General features: G+C 38.9%; 1 protein-coding gene across 22 annotated transcripts in view; it reads left to right on the plus strand.

Annotated features, from left to right (window-relative positions):
- Window positions 1-24,721, plus strand: part of sox6 (SRY-box transcription factor 6) — a 618,625-nt gene that overhangs the window by 251,895 nt on the left and 342,009 nt on the right. For all 22 annotated transcript variants that reach the window (XR_011887772.1, XM_072272504.1, XM_072272513.1 and 19 more), the window contains one exon: window positions 22,374-22,581. Coding sequence is in view for 21 of the 22 variants with exons in the window: in XM_072272504.1 (XP_072128605.1) it covers window positions 22,374-22,581 (208 nt within the window). In the remaining variant the exon portion in view is untranslated. The remainder of the gene's footprint in view (window positions 1-22,373; window positions 22,582-24,721) is intronic.

Consider the following 24,721-nt stretch of genomic DNA (forward strand, 5'->3'; position numbering starts at 1 on the left):
ACCTCCATCGTCTCTCACCTCTCTTGTTCTTTCTTCATCAAATTGTTCTTGTGTTCCTAAAAATTGTTGGATTAGGGTGTAGAATTGTTATTTTTCATTTTTTTTTCTGTAGTTTAACTCTCCTACGCTTACTTATATGTTTTAGATAATCACCAACACCTTCAACACCTGTGGGTACGTGGCCAAGTGGTTAAGGCATTGGACTAGCGACCTGAAGGTCGTGATTTCGAGCCCCAGCCGAGGCAACGTGTATTGTGTCCTTGAGCAAGGCACTTAATCACACATTGCTTTGCGACAACACAGGTGCCAAGCTGTATGGGTCCTAATGCCCTTCCCTTGGACAACATTGGTGTCGTGGAGAGGGGAGACTTGCAGCATGGGCAACTGCCAGTCTTCCATACAACCCTGCCCAGGCCTGCGCCCTGGAGAATCAAGACTTCCCAGGTGCAGATGCATGGTCTCGCAAGAATAACGGATGCCTTTTAATGCCTAGAAAAAGTATTCACCCCCCCCCCCCGGAAGTTTTCAAGTATTATTGTTGTACAAAGTGATCAAAACCAATTACAAATATAAAACACACAAAATAATTGATTGTATAACTATTCACCCACTTTAATATGACACACCAAATCATTACTTGTGCAGCCAATTGGTTTTAGAAGTCACAGAATTAGTTAAATGGAGATCACCATGTGTAGTCAAGGTGTTTCAATTGATTGTAGTAAAAATACACCTGTATCTGAAAAGGTCCAACTATTGATGAGTCAGTATCCTGGCAAAAACTACAGCGTGAAGACAAAAGAACACTCCAAGCAACTCAGTGAAAAGGTTATTGCAAAGCACAAGTCAGAAGATAGATACAAGAAAATTTCCAGGTCACTGAATATCCCTTGGAGTCAGTTAAGTCAATTGTCAAGATATGGAAAGAGTATGGCACATCTGTAAATCTGCCTAGAGCAGGCTGTGCTCAAAAACTGGGTGACCATGCAAAAAGGGGACTATTGAGGGAGGCCACTAAGAGACCTATGACAACTCTGGAGGAGTTACAAGCTTCAATGGCTGAAATGGGAATGACTGCGCATACAACTGTTGCCCCGGTGCTTCACCAGTTGCAGCTTTATGGGACAGTGGCAAAGAGAAAGCCACTGTTGAAAAAAAAACTCACATGAGATCTCGACTAGAGTTTGCCAGAAGGCATGTGGGTGACTCTGAAGTCAGCTTAAAAAAGATTCTGTAGTCTGATGAAACCAAAATTGAGCTTTTTGGTATCAAGCTAAACGCTATGTTTGGTGTAAGCCAAACTCCACACATCATCAAAAACACACCATCCCTAACGTGAAGCATGGTGGTGGCCGTATCATGCTGCGGGGATGTTTCACTGCAGCAGGCCCTGGAAGGCTTGTGAAGGTAGAGGGTAAAATGAATGTAGCAAAATACAGAGAAATCCTGGAGGAAAATCTGAAGCAGACTTTAAGAGAACTACAACTTGGGAGAAGACTTGTTTCCAGCAAGACAACGGTCCCAAGCATAAAGCCAAAGCCACACATGAATGGCTTAAGAACAACAAAGTTAATGTCATAGAGTGGCCAAGTTAGAATCCAGACCTAAATTCAATCGAGAATTTGTCACTGAACTTAAAAAGAACTGTTCATTCATGAACCCCATGCAATCTGACAGAGCTTGAGCAGTTTTATAAAGAAGAATGGGGAAAAATTGCAGTGTCCAGATGTGCAAATCTGATAGAGACCTATCCACATAGACTCAAGGCTGTAATTGCTGCCAAAGGTGCATCTACTAAAAACTGACTTGAGGGGATGAATACTTATGCAATTAATTATTTTGTGTTTTCTATTTGTAATTAATTTAGTTGAATTTGTAGAGATCTGGTTTTGCTTTGACAGGAAAAAGCCTTTTTCTGTTGAACAGTATTAAAAGGAGCCAAATTAAGTCCACTGTGATTCAGTGTTGTAAAACATGAAATCTTCTGGGGGATGGTGAGGGAGATGAATACTTTTATAGGCACTGTATATATGTGTAATTGTTCAGTAAAATTTCTTTACTAAGTTGATTCTTTACTTTCTAGAAGATTCTCTGTTTTTCTGCCGCAGATGTCACAACAATTATTACTGGAATTTTGTTATCTCCAGTCTGAGTCTGAGACAGTTGTGACTTTTTTATAAACCTTTTTTGTTTGCTCTTTTTCTTGTAACCTTTAATAAAATGACTGTAACCACTGAGTTTATGCCTCATGTATGACTTCCAAAGAACCTCTGGGTTAATATCAACAGATCCAAGAATATACAAGTAATGTAAGTTTACACTATACTGTCCCTGTGCTGTCACGTCTGCAATCAGTCACTATATACAGGCTGTGTCATTTATGGCTCCCATACTAGATTCAGACAATTTAGTGCAAATTCTGCCATTTGGAGAGATTATTAGGTGAAACATTTTAGATGTTCTCAAAACTTCCTTAAGGAAATGTAACATCCACACTGCTTCCTGAGAATATCTTGCACATGACAGTTCAAAGTTGAGAAAGAGCTTTTGGGACGGTGTTGAAAACCTCCAATCTATAAATCTGACACACACTGAAGTCCTACCTAAGTGATGGAACTTATAACACCAAGAGTATTTGTTAAATGCCAGCCCTGTCAGACACCTCCTGCTCCATCTGCTCCCACATATTGACCTCATTAGACACCTTAGTAGTCCCAAAACCAATGTGAATCTTGAGGGATTGTTTAAGAAGGAGAAATGCTAAAGATTGAGGCAAGTGAGGCTTCCCCCACCCCATCATTCTAACCAATTTTTACAGGAGCACTGTTATGACTGTCCTAACCAGCTGCATCACCATCTGGTTAGGGAATTGCAAGGCATCTGACCTCAAGTCCCAACAAAGGATTGTGAGAACTGCTGAGAGGATCAGTGGCGTCTCTCTTCCACCCAGCAGAAATATTTATCAGGAACTTTGCGTACACAGGGCCCTAGTATTGTCAATGGTCCCTCTCATCCTTTCAACAATATCTTTGACCCCCTACAGGAGGTAGTGAAGCATTAGGCAAGGAATTGTTAGGATAGGAAAAAGCTTCTTGCCCCAGGCCATAAAACCACTGAGCTCTCTGCCCCCACACAGGTCTCATCATGTACAGTCTGATGCTCCTGTAGCATTACACCATTTACTTTTTTAACTTGTGTTGTAAAAGCATCTTTTTATTCATTAATTTATTTATGGTAATATTACTTTATGTGTCTTGTGTGTGAGTTATATGTATGTACTGTGTTGTGCACCTTGGTCCAGAGGAACATTGTTTCGTTTGTTGGTATACATTTTAATGTACGAATGACAACAAACTGAACTTGAAATAGGCATGCCGTAGTGCGCAGAATTTATCCCTACTTCCCTTGGCCACAGATGGACTTTATGGAACCCAGATGCAGGAATTAAATGAGGAGACTCTCATCATATGATGTTACATCACTAGTTGCTAGTTCAGAGTTTCATTTGTAAAAAAAACATCTGTTTACACTTGTGTGCATTTTGGAAATTTCTGCTCCAAAAGTAGCATCTCGTTTGAAGGAAGTGTGAATCAGAGAATCTGTGTGACTATTCTGTCACTTTCCTGAGTAACGGCTAGAAGGCTGTACACAATGTTCTAACTCTGCAGTTCCCCATCCTCTCTCCTTGCAAATGTGAGCCATTTATATATTGTGCCCAGATTGGTGCTAATGCTTATTTATTGTCTTTTTCACTGGCCACTTATTTCTCTCCTCTTTTCTTCACTGAAGGTATTTGAAAGTAAGTCTGACTGAAGAGAAATAGTAAATAGTGAACCCAAACAACAGGAATTCTGCAGATGCTGGAAATTCAAGCAACACACATAAAAGTTGCTGGTGAACGCAGCAGGCCAGGCAGCATCTCTAGGAAGAGGTGCAGTCGATGTTTCAGGCCGAAACCCTTCGTCAGGACTCAACGAACTTGACGAAGGGTCTCGGCCTGAAACGTTGACTGCACCTCTTCCTAGAGATGCTGCCTGGCCTGCTGCGTTCACCAGCAACTTTTATGTGTGTTAGTAAATAGTGAAGGGTGTTGACAAAAGATTGTCTTGTACTGTGAACAAAGGGGCTTTAAAACTCACTGCCTGCCGAGCCTTACCAATTGAACAAGTTCCTAGCTAAAATTTTCCAAAGATGTCGGAAGTTCAGTAATTTGGTTATTGTATTAATTTTGTCAGTAATCCTCTGAATGCCACTCAGCCTAGGCAATATCGTGGCTAACCTCCACCCTGTGCTGACCCAACACTTTTTCTACATAGTGATTAGTGATGGAAACTTAAGTTGATAAGACTTGCTCTTTTCACAGTTCCTTGGATACCTCTACTCAGAGATCTATCAGTGAGCCCTGGATTTTAAAAGCAGTCATTTCTCAACTTCGCTAACTTGTTGATCCTATTGTTGCAGTAGAAACAAACAAAGGGATTGTACAGGTTGAGCACTCCTTATTCAAAACCTTTTTTGAGAGCTGACATGATGTCACAAATGGAAAGTTCCACAAGGTGCTATGAAGGTTCCCAGGTGATGCATAGGTCTCTGCACACCACAGAGTTCTGAGAAGTAACCTCACATATGTTAATAAAAAAAATAGAAAAACACTGCATGAAATGAAAAATGAAGATCCTGAATGTCTATTGATAGAGTGGATTTGTCAGTATTGGAGTGAACATAAGCCATTGAACAGTATGCTGATCACGAAACAAGCAAAGAAATTGAAGACAATTGTGAATATTCAGCAGGCTGGTTCCAGAAGTGTAAGAAAAGGAATGGCATTATATTTTTAAAGATTTGTAAATAAATGTATTGCTGCTTTTGCTGAGATCATCACTGATGAAAATCTTAATAGCTGAATGGCTGCATCAGGACAAACACTGCTTACTGGTAGTACATCAGTTCAGATTCGGGAACGTCAGCGAAGCCAAACGGACACTGACTATCCACCCGACCAGCCAAGTTGTGATAGCTTACCTTTCTGATGGTTCAATGTAAATATTATTGTTTCATACACAAAATTATTAAAAAGCTTTTTTAAAACTACCTTCTGGTTATACAAGATGTGATTGATAAGTTTGTGGCCTAAAGTAGAAAGAGATGAGGAGAAACTTCAAACTTTCTGCATTTTTACTCAAAGAGTTGAACTGCACGTGCATGTAACGAGAGCTGTATGACTCATCTCCTTCTACCTTAGGCCACGAACTTATCAATCACCCCTCATATGTCTAAGCTGTATATGTAATGTAAATGGTTCATTTTTAAACTTGGGTCTCATCCCCAGGGTATTTTATTACATACAGTGGCATGTAAAAGTTTGGGCATCCCAGTCAAAATTTCTGCTACTGTGAAAAGCTAAGTGAGTAAGAGATGAACTGATTTCCAAAAGGCATAAAGTTAAAGATGACACATTTCTTTAATATTTTAAGCAAGAAAACTTTATTTCCATCTTTTACAGTTTCAAAATAACAAAAAAGGAAAAGGGCCCAAAGCAAAAGTTTGGGCACACTGCATGGCAGTACTTAGTAACACCCCCTTTGGCAAGTATCACAGCAGGTAAACGCTTTTTGTAGCCAGCTAAGAGTCTTTCAATTCTTGTTTGGGGGATTTTCACCCATTCTTCCTTGCAAAAGGCTTCTAGTTCTGTGAGATTCTTGGGCTGTCTTGCATGCACTGCTCTTTTGAGGTCTATCCACAGATTCTCGATGTTGTTTAGGTCAGGGCACTGTGAAGGCCATGGCAAAACCTTCAGCTTGCACTTCTTGAGGTGGTCCATTGTGGATTTTGAGCTGTATTTAGGATCATTAGCCTGTTGTAGAAGCCATCTTCTTTTCATCTTCAGCTTTTTTTTTAAAAAACAGGTGGTGTGATGTTTGCTTCCAGAATTGGCTGGTATTTAATTGAATTCATTCTTCCCTCTACCAGTAAATGTTCCCTGTACCACTGGCTGCAACACAAGCCCAAAGCATGATCAATCCACCCCCATGTTTAACAGTTGGAGAGGGGTTCCCTTCATGAAATTCAGCACCCTTTTTTCTTCAAACATACCTTTGCTCATTGCAGCCAAAAAGTTCTATTCAAAATGTTCAAAGGAACATCTAAACAAGCCTGATGCATTTTGGAAACAAGTCCTGTGGACTGATGAAGTTAAAATAGAAATTTTGGCCACAATGAGTCAGAAGATGAAGAATTACACCTTGTGGAATACCCATTGCTGAAAGCACTTGAGCCAAAAGACTGGAAGAATCAAGATCATTATGCTGTTCTTGGGTTAGGACATTTGAGATACAAAGCAACAGAGACAAATCAAGTCAGCGCATAAAACCATGGTATTGAAACATCATCCAGACAAAAGGAAAGCAGCCAGAGAACAAATAGGGGAAAGAAACAATGATTATTTTACATGTATCACAAAAGCCAATAAAATATTGTCAGATCCTTTGAAACATCAGGCATTTGACAGCATAGATCCCACCACTGCCACCATCTGTGAAGGACCAGGGTAAGCATAAAACTGGGAGAGCAGGTAAGGGTGGAAAACATAGTGGTGCTATTTACCCAAAATGCTTACAAACTCAACAGAACTGTTCTGGAGTCCAAACTTCAATCAGCTAAACAGAACTTGGTTACAACAACATAGTGAATACTCCTTTAACCAAGAGACACCACTCATCTCCTGACTGCGGGTTTATATTCGATGCCAGCCAGTCCATAGTAAATTGCAGGGGAGAGAAAACATTCCTCTCCTTAAAAAGATACGGCATAAATGAAGCAGCTCCAGGGAACACCCCTCTGGCTGTAGCAGAATGGCACAATCTCTATTATCCAGCCCCATCTACTTAGGCTGGTGTAATACAACAGCTCAGTTATTTGCCAGTTTAGCAGGAGGATGGTCGGCTACAGGGCACTTTAATATGCCCGGTTGATGGTGCGGCTGGTAATTGCAGCCGCCACAGACACATCACGTACTCTCCATCATTTCAATCACTTTCAGTTCCCTGGCCTGAATTGCCTTATTTTCACTATGGATGTCCAGTTCCTATACTTGTATCCCCACCTGCCCCTTTCTGGCCTAGGACCAAACCAGTTGTGTCTGGTGGGACTGTTTCTTGCCCTTCACAATTTGTCCTTCAGCTTCTCCTACTTTCTTAAAGCAAAGATGTAGCCATAGGCACTCACATGGGCCTCAGCTACGTCTACCTGTTCGTCAGCTACATGGACCAGCCCGTGTTCCAAGACTATACTGGTAATACTCCACAATCTCTTCTCCACTACATTGATAACTGGGCTGATGCTGCTTCTCGCACCGATGCTGCGCTCATTTATTTAATCAAATTTGCCTCCTACTTCTACACTGCCCTCACAATTACATGGTCTATCTCTGGAGACAGACTATCCACTGACATCTTTGACAAACCTTCTGACTCTCAGTGATCTTGAACGTAACTCATTATGTATTTATTTATTTATTGAGATACAGCACCGAGTAGGCACTTTAAGCTGTACCGCCCAGCAGCCCCCCAATTTAATCCTAGCGTAATCACAGGACAATTTACAATGACCAATTAATCTACCAACCAGTACGTCTTTGGAACGTGGAAGGAAACCGGAGCACCCAGAGAAAACCCATGTGGTCATGGGGAGAATGTGCAAACTCCTTACAGGAATTGAACCCATGCCAATGGTACTGTAAGTTGTTGTGCTAACCAGTACACTACCTTAGCTTATCCCACCTTGTCACTTGTAAAACTGCTACTCTCGTTTCTGAGTTCCTCCATCACTGCCACATCTGTTCTCAGGATGAGGCATTTCTTTAGATCATAAGTTCTAAAAGATCGCCCCACGATTTTGAGGCTGTGCCCTCTCGTTCTGGATACCCCCACCAAAGAAAACGTCCTCTCAACATCCACTCTATCTAGTCCTTTCAGCATTTAGTAGGTTTCAGTGAGATCCCCACGCATTCTTCTAAATTCCAGTGAGTGCAGACCCAAAGCTGCCAAATGCTCCTCATATGTTGACTCCTTCATTCCCAGAATCATCCTCGTGAACCTCCTCTGGACTCTTTCCAATGACAACACATCCTTTCTGAGATATGGGGCCCAAAACTATTGCAATGCTCCAAGTGCAACCTGACCAGTGTTTTATAAAACCTCAGCATTATCTACTTGCTTTGATAGTCTGGAAATTTGAGATGTTCTCTTTTTTCCAAAGAATGGGGTTTCCCTTCCACCACCATTGATGCTTCCCTCACCCACATCTCTTCCATTTCCTGCAATTCTGCCTTCATCTCATCCTCCCAGCATTGTAACAGGGATGATTATTACCTTTTTTGCTTATATACCTCCACATGAACATCTGTATTGACCACATCATTCTCTGTAACTTCCGCCGTCTCTGATGGGATCCTACCATTAAGCACATCTTTCTCTCCCTGTCCCCTCTGCTTTCCAAGGGTGTCAGTCTCGATGTGACTCCCTTGTAGGACCGTTTCATTGAGCAAATTTATCCCCCTCCACTGATGCTGCCTGACTTGTTGAGTTCCTCCAGCATTTTGCGTGTGTTGCTCAAGATTTCCAGCATCTGCAGAATCTCTTGTGTTTATGATTGTAACAAATGGTGGCCACATAATAAAGTAACTTAGTATTTTGTACTTAACAGGAGATGATTTCTATTAGTTATCCTAATATTGATATTTATCTGCATTCAACAAGTGAAATGAGGAAGCTAAAGGCAGAAACAAACTTTTGATGGAAATAATGCGTAAAAGCCTTGGATAATTTTTCATAATTTTTGACACAGTCTAAAGCCAAGAATGAATATTATATAGCCACTTTGTAACTGTCAATTATTGTGTGTGTAGCAGTGTTAATGAGTCCGCAGAATCACTTTTTATTTGACAGAACCACCTCAATTACATCAGGATTTTGGTAACATAGCTTGATGTTGTGAATCTTGATTGCAAAAAAAAAAATTAGCATGTTCTGCACAAGTGGCAACTTCTTTTCTTAAAATAACTTTTCTACCAAAAGGGAGATTTGGCAGGAATGGGATTGCATTTTTCAACTGCTTTTCAAATCATTTTTCACAGAGGGAGTGGAATGTATTGTGTACTCCTAACAATATGAGATGTATTCGGGAAGTCCGTATCTAATCAAAACATATTTGGTGCTTGTTACTTGACCTCTTTATGTTAACTATGCAAGGAATCCAGTAATAATTTTATTATTGCACCCTTGGGCCAAGATCTTTAAACTGTTTGGCCATAATGGAAGTGAGATTGCAAATAATTGTTTTTTTTAACTCTTGGCAGCAATATAACTTCCAGTTCAATGACATCATACAATTTGAGATCCCTAGAATGTTATTTGACTTACACCGTATCACCTAATTTGTGCAAAAATTAGCAGTAGAAATACATAAAATAACACAAGGTAAAGTTGCAAAATAGTGTCAGGCCTCATGGATTGTATTTAAAATTTTCTAAATGAGGTAAAGAATTGTTATGTGCCCATAAGTAATTCGATTGCCAATTTATTCAAAAAGCTAACATTTATAATTTCATTATATTTTTATAAGCAGCACCCAGAACAGTTCTTTCCATATGCTGAATTCATGACATCAAGAGATGAATTGTCACCACTTGGGATGACAGATTATAAAAAAATAATTTTCTCATGCCTGAAACCATGGTGTATCAATACTTATCTCCTTTTATTCTTAAATATTAAGTGTAATCACAATAAGGGATATTCAATGGTCTTATAGCTGTCCTCGTATGTGCTTGCAGACTTTTGTATCTTCTGGCCAGTGGGAAGGGGAAAAGAGAGAAGGTGGGTGAGATTTTTGATTATGCTGGCTGTTCTACTTAGGCTTTATTGAGGCAGCGAGACGTGAAGTTTGAGAGGTTCAGGGACTCAATCACCAGTTTGTCACGAGTTGTAGAATTCAAGTGACATCGCATTGAGCCAGTCAAATTTGCTTATGTCCCCCTTGTTTAATCACCAGAATTAGGTAAATTATATTTTGCCTTTTGTTGAAGTAAGCCTTTGAATGGGACACTGTAGGTCCATTATTGTATATCTGACCTTGAGTAATATGATTGATTCATATTTAGCCTGTAAATTTATCAGTGTGTGGGACTTTTCTTTTTTCATTATTGTCTGCATTGATTTCACTTTTGGAGTGTAATTGTTCCCCTTCTTCTAGGAAAAGCACAATACTCATGCATTTCCTTGTGATATTAAAAGGTGTCATGACACATTCAGAACATTTCATCCATCGCTGAAGGTTTGAACTTTCACTGAATTGAAAAATACGATGACTAAGCTATGTTTCAAGTTGCGTCACATTGTGGCTTATTTTTATTTTATTTAGAGACCCGGCATGGGAACAAGCTTTTCTGGCCCGATGAGCCTGTGCTGTCTGATTACAGCCACATGACTAATTAACCCATTAACCCATATGACTTTGGAACGTGGGAGGCAAACGGAACACTAAGGAAACCCACACAGTCACGGGGAGAACATACAAACTCCGTACGTACAGCACTGGGAATAAATACAGGCTGCTGTTGCTGTAGCAGTGTTAATAAACTGTAAGGTTTCATCCATACCGGCTAAGTACTCACTTCAGTCTACCAAAACTTATATGAGGGAGTTAATCAGATGAAACCTCTGGAAGTCAACCTGAACTCTACAACTGGTGCCCAACCTTTGGATTCTGGCCCTGAACATCTCAATCTACATATCTCACTACCTCAGTAGAACAACCAGTATAGTCAAAAGTACAACCCATATTCTCTCTTCTCCCCCCGTACCCCCGGTGAGCACATACTACTTGGCTCAAGGACAGATTCTGACCCACTACTGTAAGATTATTGAATGCCCCTTATTATAAGATGGACTGTTGACCTCACAATCTACCTTGCTGTGACTTTGCACTGGACTGTCTACCTACACTGCACTCTCTCTGTACTGTAACACTTCATTCTGCTTTCTGTTACTGTTTTTACCTCATACTGCCTCAATGCACTATGGAAATGAACAGATCTGAATGGATGGTATGCAAGACAAGATTTTCACTTTAGCTTGGTATATGTGAAAATGGTAAACCAATTTACCAATTTCTCATTCTTCCTTTGAGACGTCCTTAAAATGCATTTTGGTTATCTGCCCAAAATGTTCCTTATGTTGCTGAGTGTTCAATCCTCCCTGATAATGCCTATCTGAAGCACCTTGGATGTCTTAGTACATTAAAGGCAGCCTAAGAATATAAGATGTTATGAATTGTTATTAAGTTACATGTGACATTTTGTCAACACTTTTATTCCATTGGAAAACCCCTAGTAGCGACTGCCTCTGCCCACTCGAGTGCCTGGATGCATTTCATACAGGGCTTTGGCTCATCACCTGGATTGCTCACAAAAGAGAAAATTTGTAATTCTAGTACCTCCTGGTTGCCAGTTAGGCAAAAACATTGGCAGGCGCTGGGAATCAGACAGCGATCCAGACGGCACTGGCCTGTTTATCTGCAAAATAAATCTGATGTATTCCAACACCACTTTAGCAAAATGAAAAATTAATTTGCAGTAATTAACTGTCAGAAGCAACATTCAAAATGTAACTGCCAAAAAACAATCTGATGGTATTCTAGGAGCCCCAATATGACCATCGTTGGCTGATGATAAAAGTTAATACTGGAGAAGATGAAAACTGGGGTGATTTGTGGCATATTTGATCAAGAATAGAATACGGATGGTTCTGTCGTAACATTATCTGGGAAATTTCTAGAGCTTCCTTGTGGCACTATCATACCTCAAAAATATTTAAAGCATTAGGACCTGAAAACTACTGTTACTGATTGAAAGAGATAAATACTTAAGATGTTTCTCTGACATTCCTGTGTCTGCTATTTAGCTGGAGATGCTGACCAATTTGAAATGAAATGGTGATAAAGTTAAGGTTGGGTCTCAGACAGTTTTTTTTAGGGTCATAGGAATGGTTTGGGGCACAAAGATGGGAACTAGGGGTCTAAATAGGATTTAAGGACTACGTTCCTATGCGTTCTACGCCAGGGATGTGGACCTGTGATGAAGGACCACCATGGAAAGGTGTCAGACTAGCAAGAACTATGGACGAAGACCAGCGGGGATGAGGGTTGGTAGCCCCCCCTTATGTGAAACTAGTATTTGTCTGGCAGCTAACTATTACCTGCAGTGGTTACTCCTAATTTGAAGTAGTTAGTAATGAAAAAAAAAGTTGTAAAGGAAGTGTTTGATATTCCATGTACCTTCATGTGGGAGAAAGAAGTTTATAAATATGCATAAGCAAAATTCTGTGATGATTGAAACACCGGACTGCATGAGCTGTTTGCAGAAGCACACCTTGAGACAATCACCAATTGTTAATAGAAGGTCTAATCAGTAAATGACATCTTTAGTGAAGCTTGGACTCTGCTGGTTTTCCACTGCAAAGAACTACCTGTGAATAAAACTTGTACCCTGACACATAGTATGCTGAAGACCACCCTCCAGTTTCGTTCAATTGGTCCCAATAACTCAATGGATAAATAATTTTTGACCCTCCGTACACTAAAACCAATGCAAAATCCCTTGGGCTGTATGTATCAAACCATGTTAATGTAATATAATTTAAAAAGGAATCTGTGTTGTGGATTGAGGCATCCTAGAGCAGCATTTCCTAAAACAATATGTTCTATACAAACTAGACTATATATTTGATTTTTTAAATATTTTCATTATTAATATTAAACTTTAGGAAACAATTTTGCTGGCACAAGGATTATAGCTTATTGACTCTTATAGGTAGAAGAACCAAATTAGAGGTTCATTCTGGATTAGGAAATTTGAATTAGTTTTAAGGTATGGTTTTGATAAGAGGGAAAAGAAAATACTTGAATCAAAACTTCTGTTCAGAAGAGGTCTGAACGTTCTCCCTGTGACCGTGTGGATTTCCTCAGAGTGCTCTAGTTTCCTTCCACATTCTAAACCCTTAATGGATTAGTAAAGGTTAGGGTTAGTACGTTGTGGACATGCTATTTTGGTGCTGGTAGTATGCCAACACTTTTCAGTTCATATTTGGACTGTGTTGGTCATTGACACAAACAATGCATTTTACTGTATGTTTCAACGTACATGTGACAATAACGCTAATCTTTATCTTGTAAGTAATTCCCTTAGACCTCACTTTGAAAGGTTGTTGATATCAGTGGTGTTGTTAGAACACTATGCTATGAGTAGTTATATAAAAGCCAATTCTATTTCACCAGTAAAGATCACCTTACACAATTATGAATTTCGAGACTATTTTCAGACAAATTATTTGAACGTTTTACTCTAAACCAAAAGAATGGAATGATCAACCTGGTAAACTTTGATATAATGACATTGGAATTCTCCTTCTGGCGATTACTTTCAGCATTTAGGTGATTGCATTACCTATCATACGTTCAGTTAAGTGGTTGTATATTACAACATATAATGGCTTCAATTGTTCTTGCTCCAGCGTTAAAATATTTTCCTTATGTACTCATCATTCCCATTGTCTCTCTTCAGAGATAAAATTAACTGTGCTTTAATATACTGACTTAAGATAAAGCATGATTAAATGATTGAAATTGTTTTGACTAATATTCTAGCAGTGAAAATCTAAGTATTTTCCTCCTTTTGTGATGTATAGCTCTGTAGTGAATGAGTTCAGAACACTTTGGATGTGTTTAATAATAAATATTATTTGAAACATTCTTCTATCAAACTATGATGCAATGTACAAAAAGATGTAAACAGTATCAGTTTTGATAAACAGGTGTCATATCTTGTTTAGAGAACATTCACCAACTGCATCTCAGTGTGGTATGGCAATTGTCCCATATCAGACTGCAAGGCACCCATATCGTGTGGTGAAAACTGCCCAGCAGATTATCGGCACCCAATTGCCCACCATTGAGAACATCTACCATAATTGCTGCCTGGGCAGGGCGAAAAGCATTATCAAGGATGCATCTCACTCTAACCATGGACTTTTTACTCTCCCATCCAGTAGGCGCTACAGGACCCTCCGCTCCCGCACCAGCAGGCACAGGAAGAGCTTCTTCCCTGAGGCTGTGATCCTGCTGAACCTCACATCACAGTGCTGAGCAGTATTGCACCCATATTGTACTGTCTCAGTACTTTTATATTTGTGTGCTGTAGCACTTAATTTTTATTCACAGTTATTTTGTAAATAACACCATTCTTTGCATTTCTGGTCAGATGCTAACTGCATTTCATTGGCTTTGTATCTGTACTTGGCACAATGACAATAAAGTTGAATCTAACCTAATATAATCTAATTATTGCATCTTGTTCAAATTTCACAGTAAATTTATTATAAAAGTACATATACAACCCCGAGATTCATTTTCACAGTATATACCAGCTTGTGGTGTAGTGGCATCTGCACCAGACTTGCAGGCGAGTGGCCCTGGGTTCAGATCTGGCCAGCTCCCTGCATGCTTTCCATCCGTGCTGGTTTGAGCGTCGAGCTAGCAACTCGGCCTCATAAAAAAACAAATAAAAATGCTAAAGAACTGGCAAGATTACCACCCGATGCGTCACAAGGCGTGGAAAGAAACAACAGTTCACAGTAAATACAAAGAAACAACAAAAAACAAGCTAAATAATAACAAAGAAAAATAAACAAGCAAGAAATATCGAGAACATGAGATGAAGAGTCGTTGAATGTGAGTCCATAGGTTGTGGGAATGGTTCAGTTTTGGGGTGAAAGAAGTTGAGTGAAGCTGTTCTGCTTATGTTATAACCAAACAGGTAGAAACACGTGGGTGATGATGCACATGGATGACGTCAAAACAGTAAGATTTATAGCTATCAGGGAAGTATGACATGGTGAACCTCTTCTTTTAAAAAGGGAAGGCCAAAGGGAATATCGTCTTTAAAGGTCTTGTTAGTTGCCGAGGGAGTATTTCCATTTGTAGAAGGAGCAGATAACTTTAGAATGTGCGAGGAAACCAGAGCACCCAAAGGAAACACCTGTGGTCAAGGGAAGAACGTACAAGCTCCTTACAGACAGAACTTTTTGTTCAAGGTATCTAGAAACCATCAGTAGATTACGTCCTCAAAAACAAACAGGGATTCAGAAGAAATTGATATGCTTAAAATTTTGCACTGAAAATTTTGAAGTCATTGCTACTGAGTGTGGAAGGTTTGGATAATAAAGACACATTTAAAGGGAACTAGGTAAACGTGTGAGGGAGATTACTATAGTGGTTTCACTGATACAGTTAGGTAAAGAAAAATAGATAGAGGCTTATGTACAGCATAAACACCAGCAAACAATTGTTGGGAAATGGCCTGATACTGTAACTTTCTTTGCAATTTTCCTTAGGTTATACCAATACAGTCTGTGCTGTGAAGTACAATTTGTACTGTTTTCTAATAACATTAATAAAAATAGATGTATGTATAAAATTAAAGCACAGAGAAATTCACAGGTGCTCATTTGGGATTTTGGAAGATATTCACAGAACCCAAGAAAACATATTACAGAACAGGAGGTCATTCAGCCCTCACTCCATATGCTTTGCCACTATCTTTACTTCTTTGATCAGCTCACTATGTGAACCTTGTTAAATGTATATTAAATGCAATTCCCTTAATGACTTCTCAAAAACATCAGATTAGTCAGACTGGAATAAAAATGGGAAATTCTAGAAATAGTCAGCAGATCAGGCAGCATATATGGAGAGGGAACACGATCTTCAGGTGAATGACTTTCGAATATCTGCAATATTTGGATTATAGGTGGATTGGATCTTTCCTTAGCAAGTGTATGTTGACCATCATTGATTAATTCAAACTTCTAAATAAATGCTTATATTAGCCTAATTCTAACCATATTAGAATTGATTCCAGTATTTTACGTTCTTTTAATTTTAAGCTTAAAGTGGCTACTAAGTACCTAACACCCCTTCACATTTTGAAAGAACTGCGCTGTATTAGAAGTCTTCCAGTGTTTCTCCTGCAGCAAATAGAAATGATGGTCAGAGCCTTGGCAGCTTCCTCCCTTTCCTTTAATAGCTTGGAAGATGTTTCTATTAGAACTGGCAATTCTATCTACTTCAAAAACTGTTAAACACACAAACACTTCTTCATTTACTTTAAAAGGTGCTAAACACCTGAATGCTTTCATATTTTACTAGTTTATCCAATTCATTATTTCACATTTGGCAATGTCGGTTAAACACCAGCTCCAGGTTTCACCTTTCACCTTTTGTTTCTCTCTCCCTCGCCCCCCACCACCTTTTAAATCTATTTCTCATCTTTTTTTCTCGAGTCCTGCTGAAGGGTCTCAGCGCGAAACATCGAATGTACTTTTTTCCATAGATGCCGCCTGGCCTGCTGAGTTCCTCCAGCATTTAGTGTGTATCACATAAAGTAGGGCCGGGAGCTCCCAAACCTCCTGACTCTCCTGCAGGCTGTACACTCCTTCCGCCTCAGACAGGCCCTTTGCCACCTTTCTCCCTCCTCCATCACCATTTACTCCCACCCCTCCCTCCCTCGAGTATTTCTCTAATTTCCCCTTGAGTCTCTATCTACTGTTCCCCAATCCACCTTTACAGGATTGAGTATTATCATGGGCAACATGCCCTTTCGGAAAACAGTCACAGGGTATTAATTCAGTCTTGCTCACATCCACTGCCTCGCCACATGGACTAAGCTTTTGGGCCACAATATATCCTACTCTTTCATTAGTTGTCTTCTTGCTCTTTAAGTACTTACCAAATATTTTTAGATTTCCTTTGGTTTTACTTGTCTGTTTTTGTTGTACTCTCTATGCTTTCGTAATATCCCTTTACTCTTATACTCTCCTTCCTCATTGAGCAGAATATTTTCCTATTTTACATTCTGTGAGCTATAGTGACTTAACTCAGCAAATATTTGGATGATCATTCAAGTTGCATGGAAAGTTAAGGCCATTTTATTGTAAGCAATCGTGGAGCTATAATCATTGTCATTATATCATGGGAGGTTAGGTTAACACCTGTTCACCATAGCAAAACCTAAAAGTACTGCATTAGATTGTGACATTGGAAATCAGGAAAATCCTGTTCTTTGGCTTCTCCTCTTTTTGTTTTCACATGTTACTTGTTTAAGATTATGGAGAGTAACTGCATGTTGTCAATCAGCTCGACTTAAAGATGGCTTTCCTTGAATGAAGTATGTCATTGGTTTTTGGGACCATGAATTCTAGATTGAAAAGATGAAATTTCTTGGATAAGATTTAGCAGCTGATTGCCCTCTTTTAAACCCTGTTGATGAGTTCATGGTGCCGGTGTAATTGTGATTCACAAAGTAAGATTCCAGATAAACTCTTTTTTTGTTGAATTGTAATTGATGATTAAGGAATACCCAGAGTGTCATTATTTGGATGTGTGCGTCAATTGTGACTCTATGCTCTATAGAAGAGATCGAATCTTGATAATTATGGCGATTGTGCAAAATGTCTCCTGGATGTGCAAACCCATTGTAAACTCTACTTCTCTACCCAAGCAGTGAGTCGAATGTGCATGTTGATTAACAACTTCTGCCTGTGAACGTGTGTGTGTGTTTGTGTGGATTGCTTTTTGAATGTCTGCCAATAGATCTGAAAAACAGACCTTGACTGTGCACACAATACGCAAGTATTGTTTTGTGGCTGGCGCTCAGTTCATATTGTAACACAACAATACACGCCTTACACATCGCTTGCTCAGGCAAAGCAATACCTTAATTCTGTCAATACTGGGATAGGGGAGGAGCTAGAGGATTTGGGTACACTGGTGGAGCAAACCTACTGACCAGAATTTTGCACCATGTGTAACATGAAACGTGCAGCAGAACAGCCAGCGTTCACTTTAAGCTTACAGCATTCCTGCATGTTTATAAGGATTATCTGTCTTGGTTTACAGCCGATCACTCTTCTCCTTTCTTTAATTGGACTTTTCAATGTTTAATCTTTTATGTCAATTTGAGCTCTTAAAGGTGCGGCAACGAGAGCCTGGACAATAAATGTGTTTGTGGAATCTGTGCAACTAGCTGATAATGTTAAATTACATGCAATTACTGGCTTTTAGGTATTAATGCTTGTACATAGCAATGATGTGATTTTGCAGTGACATCTTTGCCCTAGTTAATTTATTAGGGGTCACTTTTAGTTTGCTCTCATAAAAGTCAAGCTAAATCATCTTTGGCTCCATGCACAAAATATATACTAGAGAATTGGCTGTCCATTGCAACCACAACCACAACCCCATGTTTGGTCCATTCAGGTGAATGGATCACAACATGTGGAGGTGAGCGCGATCCATGGCTGCCACCCTTGTACAGGCAACCAAAGATAAATTTATTTAACATGGCCTTGTTTGAATTTAGCTTGATACCATGTCCTTAATGGTCGAACACAAGTTCAATTGCCAGTTTATTATCATTCAACCATACATGAATACAGCCAAACGAAACAGTGTTCCTCCAGGTCAAGGTGCAAAACTTATACACAGCACAAGGCACAGATAGGTTAGCAAGTAAACATACAGCCATGCAAAGAATATGTATAGCCCAAGTCCCTGAGCGACATATCCTGTAAATTGATGGTGCATGTGTGTTATTGATGAGAACAAGCAGTTCTCAGCAGTCCGCAGATTAACTTGTGCGTGCACGCACACACACACACACACACTCAAGCTTGTCATTCCACTAATCAAACACTGGAGGGCAACACCAGTGGGAGGGGCCTTCCAGCATGGATGCCGTGCTACACGGCCTCTGGTGTCTCTTCCCTTACACTGCTGCAACTGGCCCAGTTCTTGCCCCAGCTGAGTCCAAACAATTCCCCCGCTATCTGTCTCGCCAATAAACAAGGGGAAGAGACTTGCAGCATTTTGCTCTCTGACTGATTATTATGTTTGTCATACACATATACCTCAGACCTCAATGCAGATGTGAACCGGGATCTGTCTGGCAAAAACAAATCTGCAACAGTAGAGACTTACATCAAGGATAATGGAATTCCAGGCTAAACATAGGTTTATCCCAGTAAAAGGGCATATACACCAGAGATTATGTTAATACATCACAGTCATATAACTGAGCGGCAACCACAATTGAACCTCTGAAACATGGTGTAATTAATACTCTTTAATTAAAATATTTAAATAAAGGTCATTATAAGATGTGACTGCCTGTACCCATTATCTCTGGTTAGAAATTATCCCAAGATGTCTACACTTGTTTGTGCTTTGAGAGCCTGTGTGATATCTCTGTGGTTGCAAATAACAGGAGTGTGTAGTAGTAGTAGAAGAGAAACCCACATTAATCTGAGCAGAATTAAGCTCTTTGTAATTAACTGAATTATATTACACATATGGGATTATGTTGCCTTAAATTGAAAAAGCACTTGTTTGTACTGAGCAGACGATAGCAGAATCTAGGGAAGCTATCGGGGAAATGGCATCAAGTTTATTTCAAATTTCCTAGTTTATGCTGCACAATAATTTGATTATGATGGAGATGGACAGAAAAGATAAGTTCCGGTGCAGAGGTGAATGGTTCACTTCAACCAGTTGGGCATGAAGTTGTAGCATTTATTTTCAGCTGTAAACATATTAAAGGCTAATTTTTATGTGAACATATTAATTACAAACTGGAGTAGGCTACTTTGCTCCACAAGCCTGCTTTGTTCTTTAGTTTGTTACTTTCTTTATCCCTTCTTGAATAAATTTATGTAAAAGTGCAATAATTTAAAAAATGAAGAAAACAATGCTTTTATTTGTATTTTGCACTTCTGGCTATTCCAAGTCACCTTTAAGCCAATGTAGAGGAATTCTATTGTAATGAAGGAAAAATGTGTCCAATTTATGCATCGCAGAACAACAAAGAGTATTGTGACAGTGACATGAAAAGTTATTTCAGTGAATTTGTTTGATGAATAGCTTACATTTTTTCATAATTATTCCATGGGATTATTTATATTCACCTGTGAGAGCTGGTTTTAATGGTACATCAGAAAGGTGGCTCCTGCAACAGGGTAGCATTCCCTCAAGAGGTAGCCAAATCTCAAATCTCTGAATTGGGACTTTAACTGACAAATGTCTGCTTCAGCGATGGGAATGCTACAATTTCAGTAAAAATTAGTTTCCTCCTTCATGCCTCTTATTGGCTCTGTTTATTCAACCAGCTCCTGGCTATACAACACAATCTTATGTAACTGGCTGCTCCACATATGTCAGTAGGCAAACACGCAGTGAGAACAGATGCACTCTATCAACATCATCGCCAGGTTTCGTCAGGGAGTGTGCCTGCAGGGAACAATGAAGTTCTGCAGAGCTCCTATCTCAATCAACCTTAAAAAAAATCCCCAACCAACAGAATGTATTCAAATTCAACAGATACAGATTTTATTTTTGAGGATTAATGAGATCTAATTTGTTCTGTGATTCTCTGCAGTTCTACATATGGAGGGTCTTGGGTGACACTTTCGACTTCTTCTGTTACTTCTCATAACCTCACAAGAAAGATGTAATATTTGGCTTGGTCTTAGTGTCAAACAACACCCATTGCTTGAATCACTGCAGAAACCTGTGTATAGTGATTGGATCTCACTTTTGGGGGAGTGCTGAAAGAGTTGTTAATCTCAGGAAATACCAGAACTGTGGAAGCTCATCCTTCATGTTTTATCTAAACGAAAATTTTCATTATAACTTGGCACAAGGAATGCCTCTTCATGCTGATTATCAATACTTTCATTTTTTCAGCACCTAATTTCATTTTCACAGAACTTTTATAGCTTTAATGTAATGAGAATCAGGCTAATTCTGTTTGCTAAATTCACAAGAGACTTAGTCCGAGCCTTACGGATGAAACCATCAGCATTGTGTACCCTTGAGAAAGTTACTGAGATTTGTATGTGATGTCAGTATTAAAAGATCTTGTTGTCAGCATAACTAGCATTGATTACAGACCGATTATGAATGAGGCAGGCTAGGGATTAAAGCCTCCACCCAAGCAGCATTCATGTAATGAGCTCACATCACTGTTTCAACTCACAACAGATTTGCGTGAGTTATCAGACTGTACAGCATACTAAATTTGCTTGAGATTTGTTGAACAGTTTGTGATGCTATTCTGGGTGTATGATAGAGGTGGCAGAAGGAGGCATTGAATGCATAGCTTCCATTCTAAAATGGAGGCCTTTCAGATTCTTGTGGCAGGATTTCAGAAGTTCATTGCTGGGCTAAAGGATTACAGGTGGGGGAATATTGCCTCAGTGAGGATGATCTGTCCAAATGCATTTTTTTAAGAAAATACTTTGTAAGTATTATAGTCACAGTTCCAGTAACCTGGAATCAGATGTGAACTCCAATGCAATGTCACCATGTGGATTTTGTCTGAATATTCTGGTTTCTTCCTATGTCCTACAGACATGGAGACTGATAGGTTGATTGGCTGTTAGTGTGTGGGTGAATGATAGAGTTATTGACACCGTGGAGAGAATAAAATAGAATTAGTACAGGATTAGTGTAAATGGGTGTTCAGTGATTGGTGCAGACTCATTGGGCTGAAGGGATGGTTCATTATATTGTGACTCTATGACTCTATAAGTTAAGGGATTCACTGCATTTCTTAGTAAATCTATTATGTGTTGTTAATGCTACTTTTTTTCATAATAATTGGTAGGTTGTTCAGGAAGAGTATTGGCCCAAAACGTCAACTGTTTATTCATTTCCATAGTTGCTGCCTGACCTGCTGAGTCCCTCCAGCATTTTGTGTGTGTTATTCTGAATTCCTAGCATCCGCAGAATCTCTTGTGTTCAAATTGATGTTGCTGAGGTGTCTAATCATCTGATAGGTATTTATGACTTCATCTAACAACGATGCTTTTTGTAAACTAACCAATCAAACAGACATACATCACAATACTTGATATGGTAATATTCACAAAGGTTAAGACTCCAGCCTCGATTGATTTATGAGAACACAACTTTCCATGAGCTTTTCCTTAAGTCTTTTTTTAACAGGAAAGAAGGAATCATCACTATTAAAATTCTACTGAATGTCATAAAAGTAAATGACATGAATGGTGTTCATGCTGATAACATACTAAATCGTTTGGTTCTCCCAAATATGGGAGGAGGAGGAAGAAATTAGTTGGATTGGATGGGGGTGTGTAGTGTGTATTAAGCATTTGAAAATGACTTCATAAAAGATACTGCAGCAATTTTGTGTTGATGCTGAATGGGATTGTATCAATATATAATTATTTTTCTCTTCTTAATAGGATTCTGACAACAAAGTCTGTTCCTTGTACCCCTTCCGCAATGCAACTACCTCACCGCACAAGCCAGAAGAAGGGGCCCGCGAGCGCAGTGACATGATGACTGGTGTAGGTTTTGGAACACCTGAGAGGCGCAAAGGAAGCTTAGCTGACGTGGTGGACTCATTGAAACAGAAGAAGCTCGAAGAAATGACAAAGACTGAACAAGACGGTAGGCAGGGGCACCTTTACCCTTTTGGGTTCATAGATGAGTAATAAAACCAATTTGGTTAGATAGCCATTGCAAGTGTATAGGACTGGCATGGCTGAAAACGATCTCCAAAGGTTGTCATGGTGATAGTGTTTTGAGGTTTAGCTAGTGTCCTTTCTCTGGTTAAATAATGTAATACTAAAACTCTTCAATGTTTATTTTCTCTTGCACTTCAGTCATGAAGCACACCGGTGTAACATTAAGCTAATAAGATCCATCTTATCTATGATTTACAATTATGTACCAAGAAAAGGAACATTGCCCCATATCATTCAACTTCCACATCTTAGCGAGAGAGTCAGTTATTACAACTTATTCATATTGACAAAAGAGATCAGCAGTGACTACAGTAACTAGATTAGAGTAAGAGAATTTTCAGAAAGCTTTTCTGCCAGAACATAAATAAGTCAGTTTTGTATTGTATATATACCTTTGGAAGTTGATTTTGTTTGAATTGAGATATTTGAGAATGCTGCATCACAAGCAAGGGCAGGATAAATTACTTAATAGCTAACCTTTCCTCACAAAAAGCTTTGTTTGATTATAATTTTAACCTTTTCTTGGGAATGAAAAGAAACTTTTTTGTCTGTTGAATGTGTAATTAAAGCATCTTTATATTGGCTTCCCCATATCAGTATATCTCCAGTGTGTGAGATCATAAAGCTTATAAGATTAATTTATTATTCAAATTGAGCTTTGTGGGCTTTTGACACCAGAGACTTGGTTTAAACTATCAGGGTTTATTTTATGTGGGACTATTAAAACTGATAGGTGACCTATCTTTCCAGCTGCATGGACAAGCAGGTAGCACCAAGTCTCTGTTGCTCTGTGCATTTCATTAAACTACTGAGTGGACTTCATCGATAAGACATACAGTATGTCCAAATCCAGATTCTAGACCAGCAATTTTAACAATGAACAAACAACAATAATATTAATCAAAATAGCAAAGTGCCTGTCTCAGATTGCTGTACAGCACACTTAACACTACAGCCTTTATACTTAGAATCTTGAAGTCACTATGTAACAAAGAACTTGTTCCTGTAGGTGTGTAGAATTTATCTTTTGCATGTGGGAAAAAAAGTTTACTCTGAAATAGAGACAACTGCAATATTGTATTTTTATGTCTGTTAACAGAACCATCTCAGAAAATGCCTTCTTGAAACTGATTGCAAATTTGTTAAAAGTAAAATGTTTTGACTGATATTCATTGCAAGCTAGTTTTACAGGAAATGTTAAAAGTAGAACCTATTTTGTGCTTGTCTTTGGCCTGACAGAAGCGTTGGTATCCTGAGCAGACTGAGACTAAAAAGTTGACTTAAGAGTTCACCATTATTATAGCCATGTAATGGGATGAATGATTTTCACCATTAATGGAGCCAATCAAGAATATACTTTGTATTGAATCTTCATTGTCCTTGAGGTGTTGAAGGAAGGCATGTCAAACTTTCGGGAGGGCGTGAGGCAGGTGGAACTATATTGAAAACTCGGCCAAAAAAACCAAAAAATAGAGAGTCCATTTACAAAATAGAATAAAAACTTAAAGAAACATCCATCAATTAAAATATTCCATTCTGTATTGGGTGCCCAACTTTATTTAGAATACCAAGGCAATGGAATTGAGCCAGGAAGTTTACAAACATGGTCAGGAAATTATTGATTTGAATCAATGGGGGACTATCAGACTATTGGTGCCTTTCATTCAAAGAAAGAAGGTTAAGATCAGGTTGAAGTTCTGTTTGTATTCATAATAGTTTGATAAAATAATTTGAATAATATTATTTCTACTAGTAATTGAAATAGTGTGGTCTAACATTGAAGGTCCTCACCAAAGGAGCAAACAAAGAAGTCAGAATAATTTTATAACATAGCTGATTAAGCATGAAGAGCCCAGCAAATACAACAGGAAACTTAACCTACAATATATTTAAAAGAGAAAGGTTAATGCTTTAAAAATAAAGACAAAGCAGCTGGTGATGAGGTTGCATGGAACAAACTGCACAACTCTTTCAGAAAACCAATGGAAATAGTACTGCAAAGTAATTTCCTTCTATGCCATAAATCTGTTGATTATCAGTTAATTACTTATCTGTTAATTACT

This window comes from Mobula birostris, chromosome 11 (genome assembly GCF_030028105.1).
Source record: "Mobula birostris isolate sMobBir1 chromosome 11, sMobBir1.hap1, whole genome shotgun sequence".
Classification (NCBI taxonomy): Eukaryota; Metazoa; Chordata; class Chondrichthyes; order Myliobatiformes; family Myliobatidae; genus Mobula; species Mobula birostris.